Source organism: Salminus brasiliensis, chromosome 9 (assembly GCF_030463535.1).
Source record: "Salminus brasiliensis chromosome 9, fSalBra1.hap2, whole genome shotgun sequence".
Lineage (NCBI taxonomy): Eukaryota > Metazoa > Chordata > Actinopteri > Characiformes > Bryconidae > Salminus > Salminus brasiliensis.
Window position 1 is genome coordinate 13,734,019 of NC_132886.1, and position 13,370 is coordinate 13,747,388.

A 13,370-nucleotide genomic window follows, 5' to 3' on the forward strand; every position below is an offset into this window, starting at 1 on the left:
ATTTGCAGAGTAGTTAAAAAAGAAAAAAAGTTTAGGTAAGTAAGTAAAGGATTAAGTTTTCTGAAGTTCACCAGAAGAGAAAATAAAGTAGCTAAAGTTTACAAATATAGAAGTTAAAGCATCTAACAAAAACATGAAGTTTATGGAGCTAAAGCTACAAAAGAGATGGCACAGTGGCTAAAGCTAAAGTAGCTGAAGTGTACCAGAAGAGAAGATAAAGTAGCTTCAAAGAAAGTAGCAAAAGTTAACAAAAAGATAAGGTAAAGTATTTACAGTTTTCTAGAAGACAATATAAAGTAGTCAAAGTGAAAAAAAAAGTTAAAGCATCTAAAGTCAACAAAACATTAATGTAAAGGACCTAATGCCTAAAAGAGAAGTCAAAATAGCTAAGGTTTAACAAAAAAGAAGGTAAAGTAGCTTAGTTGAGGTCGATTAAAATTAAAAGTGGCAAAGTTAAGTAGAAGTGATGAGGCAGCCATTAAATTGATATGTACCCCACCAAAATCAGACATTTGCATCAGTACATCATGTCTAGCAGTTATGGATTATATATTTTAATAAACTTTGTTTTTTGTGACTCCTTTGCATTTACTTATCTTGCATGCTGGTCTACCACTATTGCATTTTGTACTTTATTTAAATTTTTTGTTATTTGTTTATCATTTTACTGTATTATTGCTATTTTATAGTTTTTTTTTTACTTTCTTTTCTGTCTTTTTACCTTCTGTGAAGCATTTTGAGCCACATTTATGTATTAAAGTGCGATACAAATAAAGATGTATTATTATTATTATTATTATTATTAATTTTATTGTTGTGCAAGCTGAATGTTTTACCCTATATTGGTTCACTTTCTTAACAAACCGAACTGCTAAAATGTTTCGACCAGTTCCAACTTGTTTCAGTGGCATACAGTTTCATAATCAGATGTGGAGTGGCTCGTACATCATGCCACAGTTTGTGTTTGTTCCTCTGTAACTTTGATAAATAAGGGCCAGTATCTCTCATCTTCTCCTGAATCTGTAGGTACAAATGATTATTTATTTGCTCTTTGTTACCCTGTCCAGAGCCAGTGAAGTGTAAAGACCCTGGTCATCCTGACTTTGGCCGTCGCGATGGTAACATCTTCATCGTGGGTAGTGAGGTAGTCTTCACTTGCGAGGAGGGTTATGAACTGGTTGGCTCATCCCATCTGTCGTGCTCTGAGACAGGCACATGGGAGGGATCCTTTCCTTTTTGTAAAGGTAAACAAGTCTTTCAGGCCCCAGGTCCCAGATATATAACAATGCTTCCTGAAATCTGTTGGTCAATCCTTCATCTATCCTCCACTGATCTATTTGTGCAGGCCTCCTGTAACATATCAGGCTTCTACACTGAAATGCTTCTCACCTTCATTAAGACCTGAAGACCAGTAGATCTGCTGTGAGACATTAACACATTAAACCAACTAGAGGGCAACATTGACATACTGCCGTTTTACTATACTAGTATACTACTGATAGCATAGTGTCTGAATCTACATCAGCCCACTGCCTGAAGCTCTCCAGTTTCAACTGAATGAAGATCTTGTTACTACGCAACATCAGGTCATGCCAGAATTTATTTTAAACAGATGAATCAGCAGATCAGTGCTGATACCTCCTCTTTGTGTGAATGCTTGCCCAAATGCATACACATGTGCACACACACATAAACACAAAGCGAAACAAAACATAGATTAGAAGAACTATTTCACTTGTTTGGTCAAATAGATCCAGAATACCCATTGTTTCTGTAGCATTGTTGGGCAGCTTTATTGCCCCATTCAAATCAATCAGTATTCAAACGCTCAACCATAATAGAAGCTGGAGAGCATGACTTCAACAGAATGCTTTTTTAATCCATTCAAATGTATATTACTGTGCAGGACGTGCACATCGCCCCCACAGAGCCATGACCAATTACTTTTACATTGGGTTAGGATTGATGGTGGGTCTCTGATCTAATGGAGCAATGATCTAATGGAGTAAGGCTGTGCAGCTGAAAGCTTTATGTGGTGTAAGCTGCTAGAAAGGTCCAGGCTCTTTTGCATTATAAACACACTGAGGTATTGGACTTTACTGGAATGCTGGAAACAGGCAGTGCTGTGTGCTGCAAGGTGCCCTCTAAAAATCTACTTCCATGCATGTATTAGAGGATGAAATGGTTTTATAGCATGATCGATTTGGAAGAAAATAGAATATTTTAGAAGATTATAGAAGATTTTGCTTTAGAGCAGTGTTTATTAGGCTACATAACAGCTATGCACATCCTTCCTGACAACCGAATGACAAGTACAAGAAATGTTTCTGCCGTTGCACAGAAACCCACAGGGGCACTTCCTCTGGTCAGCCCTTTTCTGAGCAGTGCTTCACCCAGTTGGCTAGCATTAGCTTGTAGCCTTTTGAGCTTAACTTCTGTATACTCCCAAAGCAGCTGTCACTTTTATCCTTAAAAAGCTTTCACTAATGGGCTGGGTGTGTGTGAATTTTGGGGGTATTAATATAATGAGTCAAGACTGTTACATAACAGTTGTGGGATTTTAAAATTGACCCATTCCTTTGAAGAAGGACATAAGTTTAAATTATGTGACTGCCATATACTAAACTCTTATTGTTAAAAAATGCCAAGATAAGTACAGGACACCGTGTTTCTAAGACCCCTTTATGGTCATTTAAATTGACATTAGAACTGGCAAAAGCAGCCTTAGAGACAGCAATTGCTGTCCCTATTTATAAATATAAGATCATGAAGGCTTATGCAGGTGTCATGTGACTTTACAAACATCACCTGTACATTGACAGTAACCTTTTTCTTAATGTTAATGTTTTATGCTTTCAGCCCTGTCATGTAGTCCACCTACTGTCCCAGAGCATGGAATCCTGAAGGGGACAAACTTCACATACAGAAGCAAGGTGACTTTCAGGTATTAATGTCAGTGCTAGAAGAAGAGTTCATTAAGAGCAGCATTTTATCATGACATTTTTCATGGTGTATGTTCCACTACTGTATGTGATACAGGCTCATTTAATCTAGGTCACAAAGCTTAAATAGTTGTATGAAGTGAACAGTAGACTATAAACATATAGTGGGTTATAATATATGTAATAGGGTTTCTTGATTTCATAGAAAACTTTTTTAAAGCATTTCATTTCAAACATGTACCTGACAAGGCTGACACGAAAGAGCCAGTAAACATGTGAGAATATGCCTTTCATATTTGGTAAACATGATCACTGAAACATCTACTATTGGTATCCAAGCACTGGGTGTCATTTTGGAACCAATAGGGAACAAATGATGGGCAAGGTATTTGTAATAGATATGGGGTTTCAGAAAATTGCAATATACGTTAAATAACTTAGTAATAATAGTTTGGTTTTTGGAAGCAGTATTTATTTTCATACTTTTCATACATATATTTAAGTAAACAATTCCACGTTAATTACCACTTAGAATTGTACAAGTGTACCAGATTGTACAGAATGTGTAGCACATTGCACTAGATTGTTCATGTTGAAATCACTTTCTCCTAAGGATTAGGAGAAACTTATGAACTTGTGAACATTTTTTTCTTGTGTCATTGGGTCTAACTGATCACAAAATCTATTGTTTTTTAAAACCTTGTGAAAAGACATGCAGTTTTTCATTGTTTTTTTTTCGGTGAAGTAAAGTAAATGCTCTGACAAAGCTGAGACAATGTTGGGTTTAAATGTTTAAATTTACATTTTTAATTTCTCTACTCTCCAAACAGCTGTGAAAAAGGTTACATCCTTGAAGGGCCAACAGAGATCCAGTGTGAATCTAACCTGAAGTGGAACAGTGCACTATCTAGCTGTCAGCCTGTGACCTGTGGAAAGCCTCCTGCTGTGGACCATGCCGAGTTCACACTCAACAGCAGAGTCTACTTATCCACTTTGACATACACCTGTATGGAAGGATACAGGTAAAACTGATCATTTTCAGTTGTGAATAAATAGCAACTGCTAACAAACAACTACCAACAAACCTGTGATGTTGATTTTAACACCTTCCTGCTGCGAAGATTGCAGGGCCCAGGGGAATTGCAGTGTGAGTCAACTGGGGAATGGACATCCCCTGTCCCTATTTGTGCCAGGGTGGATTGTGGGGAACCCCCTCCCTTGAAGGATGCAGTAATCAAGGGAGAGAACTTTACTCTAGGCAGTCAGGTCCAGTACCTCTGCAAAAAGGGGTAAATTTAACTCAAGTCTTTCTTACATATTCTGAAATGCAGATGTGTAATACCTCATATTAAAAATATGGTTACTCAAAAGGAATCTATTCTGAATAGAACTAACAGTGATTGTGGTTCTCACATCCAGATTCACACTACTTGGTGCGGAAACTCAGGAGTGCCTGCCAAGTGGAGAATGGAGCCGTAACCCTGCCCAATGTGTGCCTCGCCAGTGTGGATCACCTCCCCCTGTTGATCATGCTCTCTCTGATGCCGGACACCAACTGTTTGGTGATACAGCGATCTACTTTTGTGACGATGGATACACCATTGGCAACAACACCAAGTTGTTCTGCAATGCGGAAGGTGTCTGGGCACCCCCCGATGGCTTTAGTATGCCACACTGCATTGCTAATTTCTGCCAGCGCCCACCAGAACTACCTCATGCTATTCTAGACTCCATCAATAAGCCCAAATATGCTAGTAACACAGAGGTCAGTTACAAATGTGAGGAAGGGTTTGTGCTAAATACCACAGCAACTCTGAAATGCTTATTGGGTGGAGAGTGGTCACCTTCTCCTTTGGACATTGGATGTATGCCTGTCAGATGCTCCAAGCCAGAGGGCATTGAGCGGGGTTATGTCAGTGGAACCAATTACAGCTTTGGAGCTGTGGTTGCATATAGCTGTGATAAGGGCTACTACATCCGAGGCGAGAAGAGGAGGACTTGCAAGGCTAATGGAGAGTGGGGTGGGGTTCTACCAACGTGCCAACCTATTGCTTGCTCTAGTCCACCTCGTTTGATAAATGGCTTCATCCAGGTGATTATATTTCAGTATATATATATATATATATATATATATATATATTATGTTAGTAAATTGTAACCTTTAACTGATGTATTCTTTATTGTTTTTCTATTTGGTTAATATTTGAAAGTTATTATTTTTCTTCTTTAAATCCAGGAGCCCGTTAGGAAGACCAACTACGTGTACAGCAGTAAAGTGACATATGCTTGCAATGCTGGTTATCGCCTGACTGGGAAGCCTGAGCGAATATGCATGGCAAACAAGCAGTGGTCTAACAGCGATCCCCCATTGTGTGTGCTTCTGACCTGCCCCACACCTTCTGATATAAAGCATGGAAGCTACCATGGCTCTAGATTTGAGGTGGGAAGCAAGGTGGAATATGTCTGTAATGACGGTTATGAACTCAGTGGAGATGCGGTATGGACCTGTTTAAAGTATGGTAAGTGGGACAAGAGCAAAACCCCTCAGTGTTCTCCAGTCCAGTGCCCAGAACCACCTTTGGAAGAGAACAAGTTAGTATTGCGAAGCTTGGATGCTGACTCTGGGACTGTGGAGCTTTCCTGTGAGGATGGTTATGTGCTACATGGGGCAAGAACTCTTCGATGCACTCCATCCCAAGAATGGAATGATTCCTTCCCAGTTTGCAAGCAGATATCTTGTGGACCACCACCAGATGTGTCCTTTGGTGATCCGTCACCTGCATCCTTCTATTTCGGCAGTGTGGTTACCTATTCCTGCATGGCTGGATTTACCCTTCGGAAGGAAGCTTCTGTTAGTTGCCAGGCAGATGGAGGTTGGAGTACACCTTATCCAGAATGCATTCCTGTGGAGTGTCCACATCCTGAGGAAATACCCAATGGCATAGTGGATGTACAGGGCCTTATGTATCTTAGTACTGCCCTGTATAGTTGCAAGCCAGGGTATGATCTAGTAGGCAACTCAACGGTGTTATGTGGTCAAAGTGGCCTTTGGATTGGAGGGGTGCCTGCTTGTCACCCCATTGAATGTCCTCCACCCAAGGATATCCCCAATGGCTCTGCTAAGTACTCACGGCTACAGTTCAGCAGGTCTGTTACTTACTCCTGTCAGCGAGGATACCGTCTAGAAGGTCCAGAGACTCTTACCTGTCTGGAGAGTGGCAGTTGGGACAAGGAGGTTCCATCATGCCAACAAATCTACTGCTCGCCTCCTAAACCTATAGAAAATGGCTTTGTTGAAGGCCGCGATCATAAGTTTGGTGTCACCATTTTTTACAGCTGCTTCCCAGGCTTCTTGCTTGTGGGACAGAACCACCTAACTTGTGAAGAACACGGTTGGTCAAGTTCGGTGCCCACCTGCAGTCCAGCAGACTGTGGTCTTCCTCCACACATTGACTTTGGCGATTATTTTAAAATCCGAGACCCATCTGCTGAGTTATCTGGAGGGGACAGCAAACCAGCAGGTCAACCTTCACCATCAGACACCAGCTTTTTGCATGGAACCATGGTCCAGTATCGCTGCCATTCAGGCTATGATATGAATGGTGGAGTTGTACTGCTGTGTCAAGAGGATGGGACATGGAACGGGACGGCTCCTGTGTGTGTACCTGCTGAATGTGAGACGCCGCCTAATCCCGAGCATGGATCAGCGATAGTAACAGACACAGCACTGGGCAGCTTAGTGGAATACAGCTGTGAAGAGGGATATGAGCTAGATGGTCAAACTGTACGACAGTGTGTCTCTGGACGCCAGTGGAGTAATGAAGCACCCCGTTGCATTCCTGTCAACTGCGGTGACCCAGGAGGCATTGCCAATGGTGAAGTAGTAGGAAGTTCTTTCCATTTCAAGGAAGTGATACACTATGAGTGCCATGCTGGATTCATCCTACAAGGTTTGAAAACCAGGACTTGCCAAATGGATGGTAAATGGGACGGAAAAGTACCATGGTGTAGGGCTGTGTCTTGTGGACGCCCTGCAATCTCAAATGATGTGCTAATGAATGGAGACAGTTATACATTTGGAAAGCGGCTGGTCTTCAGTTGCAATCCTGGGTTCATCCTTCATGGAGCATCCACTAGCGTTTGCCAGGCCAATGGCACTTGGAGTGAAAGTGCTCCCAAATGCCTCCCAACTGATTGTGGTCGACCCCCAATCATTACGAATGGCCGTTTCAGAGGAACTAATTATGGGTATAATGGCAAAGTAAATTATGAGTGTGATATTGGCTATACCTTGACCGGAAATCCTAATCTTGTCTGTAGAGGTGATGGACTGTGGGATGATCCTCCCCCACGATGTGACATAGTCACATGTGACCCTCCAGAGGACATCAGTCATGGCTTCCTGAATGGCTCAAGTTTTAACTTTGATGATCTAGTGGAGTATGTTTGTTTCCCTGGCTATGAGATAACTGGAAGTCCAGTTTTACGCTGTACAGCAGAAGGCACCTGGCTTGGGGAAGTGCCACAATGCCGACCATGTGTGTGCAAACCACCGGTACTGACGTTTGGTGCAGTGCTTGGCCGAGATCACACCTGCGGGGCCAGTGTCTGGTTCCTGTGTGATGAGGGCTATAAAACTCTTGGACCCACAGAAGCTGTGTGTGACAAGGGTGGAGTGTGGAGTCCAGGGGTTCCTATCTGTAGCAGGGGGAGATGTTCCACACCTCCTCCAGCTGTACCCAATGCTGTTGCAACAGGTAGTGCTGCTACTCCTGATACAGTCACCTATAGATGCAGGCCAGGCTACCTTTTAAGAGGGCACCCAAATCTCTCATGTGGAAGACTGGGTCGGTGGGGAGTGCCTAATCTACACTGTGATCCTGTGTCCTGTGGGGAGCCCCCTCCTGTCCCAAAAGCAATGATTGTAGGGTCTGCTTTTACCTACGGCAGCAAGGCTCAATACAGGTAAAACAGGTTTAATAAAGCCCAAGCCAGTCAAATTACAATACATGACATTTGAGAGTTGCTTCTATGAGCATTATATTTACATGTTTGCATGTGCTTGGACTTAGCAGTGTTTTTTTTTTGTTTGTTTCAGATGTACAGAGGGATATGAACTGGTGACACAGACAGACTCAGTCCAGTGTCAGAGCGATGGTACTTGGTCCAAACATAGTGTGAGGTGTCGGCCGAAACCATGCAGCCTGCCCACCAACCTAACCTATGTTGTGGTGGCAGGGGAGCAGCTCACACCAGTAGGAGGCACAGTCACAATCTCCTGCAAGCCTGGGTTTTATCTTGAGGGGCCAGGACTATCTGAATGTGGGGTAAGGTCTTTTTTTTTTTTTTTTTGTGAATAATAAGTTACACTATAATGTGCAAATAGCCAAGTAATTTAAATGTAAATATTTACTTCTCTATAAAATAACACCACATTGAATGTTTTTACCTGTTGTCTAATCACAGTGTATTTTATGTGTACATATTCTTGATGTAAAATAAGTGTAAAAAAGAGTGTAAAATAATCTCTAGTTTGTTTAACTGCACTTTAATTGGATGCTTCCTATGTGCTTTAGCTGTGCTGTGAATCTGTTGCTACCCAGCACCAGAGGTCCTCTGGCGGCACCAGTGTGCATTTGCCTTTAGCTAGCTGTAATAGTCTTTCTGTTAATCTTTCTCTGGACTAACTAGTTAAGAAACTTGGACCAAAACGTAAGCTACAGGCTCTACACTGCCCTCTGGTGGAGTTTAAAGTTTAGAATTCTCCTGGTTCTAAATTTCCATATAAATCAATTATTATTATGATACTGTACTTTTTATATACTATTTTTTACCTTTATGAAGTCCTATATCTCAAAAAGCAGCGTCACTGAAATTACAATGAAAAGGCCTCAGCGGGTGATAGATGCATAATGACTTTTATGTGATTTAGCTTTTTGGCAGATGGGCTCCATCTTTCTCCTCCAATTCCTGTGTGCCTGTCATCTGTGATAAGCCCCACCCCCTTCTCCATGGCAACATTGAAGGCCTGAGCTACAATTATGGGGATATGGTTATGTACACGTGTTTGCCAGGCTTTGAACTACAGGTATGTTGGAAACATTTACACCTGACTAATACAATTGTAGCTTAATTCGTTCAGTAGGTTTAGAATATAGTTGTATTTGCCTTAGAAGATTTACCTTTCATGCACTTTAATATGAGACACATTTCACCAATATATTAAGTGCACGAACATCCAGCAGCATCTTCTGCTGTTATCAAATATCAGCTTAGAACTACCCTAAGGGTGTGTTTATACTTGTCATAAGTCAGTATGAACGCAAAGCAAACCAGGGCTAAAATGTAACAATGTGTAAAGTATAAACACACTCTACATCACATGATGAGATTTCCAAGAATGTAGAGTGTAAAGAAACCAAAGACATCTCTGGTGCAGCGTTTACTTAATTATTTATGTCTTTCTTCTCTCCACCACAGGGTGACACTGTACAGATTTGTCAGGGAGACAGAACATGGAGTGGGGTTCAGCCTCTCTGTGTTGGTGAGCCACATATTTTGCATCAATTTATATGCCTAAATTGCATTTGCTTATTGCTATTGCTTTATGTAAACAGTGTATAAATATCAGTAAACAACATGAAAATGTATATATATATATATATAAAGACTACGCTGCATACAACACTGAACATACTGAACATATGTCATATGTCTAGGTCATAACTCCATTTAGATCACTTCTAAGCTGATGAGCCAAACGGCATGAGTTTTCTGTCCCTCTTTTTTCAGCAGTTTCATGTGGTTCTCCACCATTGGTGAAAAATGCTGTTTCATTAAAGACTGGTGAGTCATATAAGAGTACAGTCACGTACATGTGTAACCCGGGACTGGACCTCATAGGCCCACAGAACCTCACGTGTCAGGCAGATGGAACATGGAGCTTACCTGCACCAACCTGCGAGGGTAAAAAGAAAAGCTGACTATACATGCTTTGCATGCTTCAAACTTCATTGCAGGCTGTATTCCCACAATCATGCAATATCACTCTTATTTTCTCTCAGCTCCTGAAGATTGTGCCAGGCCTGACAGGATATTACATGGGAAGGTGCAGGAACACAGCCTGGCCACTGGGAAGACTCTTGAGTTTTTCTGCGATAAGGGCTACACTCTGCAGGGGGAGTCCCAAATTGTTTGCATGGAAAATGGCTCCTGGAGCTCAGCTTTTCCTATCTGTTCACGTAAGACTGTTAGAAACTCACTATTATGCCAGATATACTACAGCTCCCAGGACAGGCTTTACTCTTAGAGCTTCGTATCGTCGCTGTCCAATGGAAAATGTGTATCTGTGTGACTTTACAAGAGAAGGCAAAAATATTCTTAACTCTAATAAAAGTCAATGTAAAATAAGAGTTTATTCATCCAGAGTTATTTACCCAGTGTACAGAGCAGCTACAGCGTTCAAAATATGAAGAAAACTAAAAACTGACATTTAGTAAATATACTGATGCTTTAACTAAAGTTATGTAACATAAGTGGTTGTGATGTTCCAAATATCACATGCCAGCATTAATATTGACATCTACTACTAACATTTAGTTGTGAGCTATGGTGCACTAAACCCAGCCTCTGCTAAACTTTGTAATGTTAATGTCCACACAATGTGAAATTCAACACATATCTAATGTTTTTTTACAACAATGGGTTTTGACATTAACCCAATTTTCATTTTCAGCTAAAATTCAACATCTCTCTGATGTTGGGGTCCAACTTTGGGGTCCAACTTCTTCACTCTGGACCAAATTTCTATAGGGGTGTACAAAGCAAGCAAGTTTTCAGTGTTTGGCTGAAACTCTTTTACATCTCTTACAATAGTAAACATTTCTGTCATTTTTCATATTCCTGAACTGTCACCCTTCCCCTCATTCATAAAGCAGCTAATTATTTCTTGCCATACCTATGTTCTAATCTTGGCTACCTTAAGCAAGCAAAAATTTGCAACATGCTCTTATGTCTGACTCATACTCTTAACTTCATCTGATCACACCTCGCGTGCAGACACTATTGTCCAACTTTACCAACCACTGAAGGCATGTGTATGTGATTGGTGCCTTGCGTCACTGAATGCTATGCAGCCTTTAGTCAGTCTGAAATCACTATTCTGCAAACACTGGTAAACAAAGCAAAGCAAATCTTGCATAAGATTCTGGTTTGTGCTGACCCAGTTGTCTTGCAGCAGATCTGGTCAAGCATATATCATGTGATTTGCAATTATCTGTTAACTTGCACAATGAGCTCTCACTAAATGCACAGTCAACTTGCACAATGAGCACTCACTAAATGCACAGTTAAACCAGTGTTTCATGATTTAGAACTGTTGTGAATATTTCACACTTTGAACCAACCAAAAAGGACACACATGCATTTCTGCACAAGGCTAAAATACACAGAGCTGTCACTAAAAATGAAAGAATTGGTGGCTAGATTTCCATTCCTCACTTCTATAACTTAAAGCAACACTATGTCGCATTTCACCTTAACATAACATCATTAAGATGCTCCACTGACCTGTCACAGGGAGAATAGTGTCTCTATCATTGCTACTATCATTATAACTGCACTTTAGTGACTTTGGTGAAATGGGCAGGACAGTTTAAAACCCTGTAGTATTACAGCCTCAGACCACATCCTTCTTTCACTTTTAGCAACAGTTCTGTATCACTCAGATTGCCCAGAAATGAATTAGTGTCCTTTATGGTTGAGTCCACAAGCAAAGAATGCCACTTCTCACTACATTTGAATTCCACCCTAAATCTTTATGTAATATAATAGGGGTATTACTATAAAACTTGGAGACTTTCAATGCAACATGGATGTCTATTAACTAAAAATGAACATTTGTATTGTAGTTCTCAGGAATCATTAGGCTAAAGGCTACTGCTGTACTGTAGTTACAATGGTCTACTCTGAGGTTCATTGGCCATACCAGCCAGCAATATTAATTATTAATCACAGAATCACACCACTGTTTGACTTCTAAACTGAATATATAATTGCAGTTGTATTTCATGTTTATTTCATGTTTTTCTTGCTTGATCCTTTATTGTCACATAACATTAAGAGACACCCCTGTATTACACAAAATCCATCACAACACAATGTACAGTTCAATACAATATAAAAAAAACAAATTTGATTGAATGGAAATAGTTCAGTTCAGTGCTTTTTATATGTTACTTGGGGTGTATGAAGTTAAATGGTTTCTTTTACTCTCTTTGCAGCCAAGTCTTGCTCACCTTTACCTGGCTGGGCAACAAACTCCACACTGTTCCCAGTGGGTCAGACAAAATCAGTCAGATGTCCCAGAGGTCAGCAGGTCAAAGGTCAACCGGGTAAAATAATTGCCACCATAACCTGCAGGAATGACCAAACTTGGAGTCCAATCAGCACAGTTTGTGAGAGTGAGTAGGCGCCATCTCTCAGGATTATTATCACTATACTTGCACATTTACTATACCAACATGTTATTGTAACTAAGTTCACTTTAGCTGTACTAAATGAATGAAGCTGAATGTTCTGTATGTATGATGAGGCCTATCCCAAATAGATCCCTATGCCCTTATCCATTATCTTAAACTGTTATTTGAACAGCATCATTTTAAAAGACTGGGTGAGGAGAAAAGAGCTTACAGCTTTTGAAACACAGAAATATGCCAATTTGTACTTTTACATTGCCAGTCTATCCACAGTAACAATGTTTTACTTTTAATAGTAAGACTGTCCTATGGCTGCATGTTTTTACTTCCCAGCCTATTTGTTTGATAGTACACAGTATCCTCCAAATCTCTAGATTTAACATTAACTGAAAAGGTGTTGAAAAGTTGTTGACCCTCAGTGCTATTTTTGCTCTACTTGATTGTGGATGGTTAGGGTTTGTACATGATTGCACACATGCACAAGGTTGCACAGTTTCACAGTGGTGCACAACATTTCGTTAATATCCCCCACACACACACATATACCCACACACACAGCAAGTTTTAAGAGGGGGATTTCCAGAAATGTAGTGTAAAACAGGCTCTTTTCTCTTTCTCTCTCTGTGTCTGCTCTTTGATACGTTGGTGGTGTAATTTGATAAGGCCTCCACTGTTGTTTCTCTTTTTCTTTGTCATCTTCCTCCTTCCTTTTCAGTACTTACTCTCTGTCTGTACTGAAATTTGATTGATACAGTCTGTTGATTACGGCCTCATAGCTGCCATTGGAACGATAATTCAGTCAAAGCATTCTAACACCATTAGGCCTACAGACAAACTGAACCCAACTCTGTACTTAGTAACTGCACTTAGTAAAGTGCTTTTAAATGCTGCTGTAGAAAAACAACCAGTTGGCTGAGGTAATAAACTATGGGCATACTGTTTTAAGAAGCTT

The 13,370-nt window shown here is 40.6% G+C and overlaps 1 protein-coding gene across 3 annotated transcripts in view; it reads left to right on the forward strand.

The window, feature by feature from the left end:
* The window catches only part of svep1 (sushi, von Willebrand factor type A, EGF and pentraxin domain containing 1), a 116,565-nt gene that overhangs the window by 90,448 nt on the left and 12,747 nt on the right, over positions 1-13,370 (forward strand). For 2 of the 3 annotated variants that reach the window (XM_072687511.1, XM_072687508.1), the window contains exons 33-44: positions 1,068-1,244; positions 2,860-2,944; positions 3,773-3,964; positions 4,064-4,231; positions 4,362-5,034; positions 5,179-7,907; positions 8,041-8,269; positions 8,875-9,030; positions 9,423-9,486; positions 9,735-9,908; positions 10,007-10,183; positions 12,224-12,403. In XM_072687511.1, coding sequence (XP_072543612.1) covers positions 1,068-1,244; positions 2,860-2,944; positions 3,773-3,964; positions 4,064-4,231; positions 4,362-5,034; positions 5,179-7,907; positions 8,041-8,269; positions 8,875-9,030; positions 9,423-9,486; positions 9,735-9,908; positions 10,007-10,183; positions 12,224-12,403 — 5,004 coding nt within the window. The remainder of the gene's footprint in view (positions 1-1,067; positions 1,245-2,859; positions 2,945-3,772; positions 3,965-4,063; positions 4,232-4,361; positions 5,035-5,178; positions 7,908-8,040; positions 8,270-8,874; positions 9,031-9,422; positions 9,487-9,734; positions 9,909-10,006; positions 10,184-12,223; positions 12,404-13,370) is intronic. The other variant, XM_072687509.1, reaches the window with a different exon arrangement.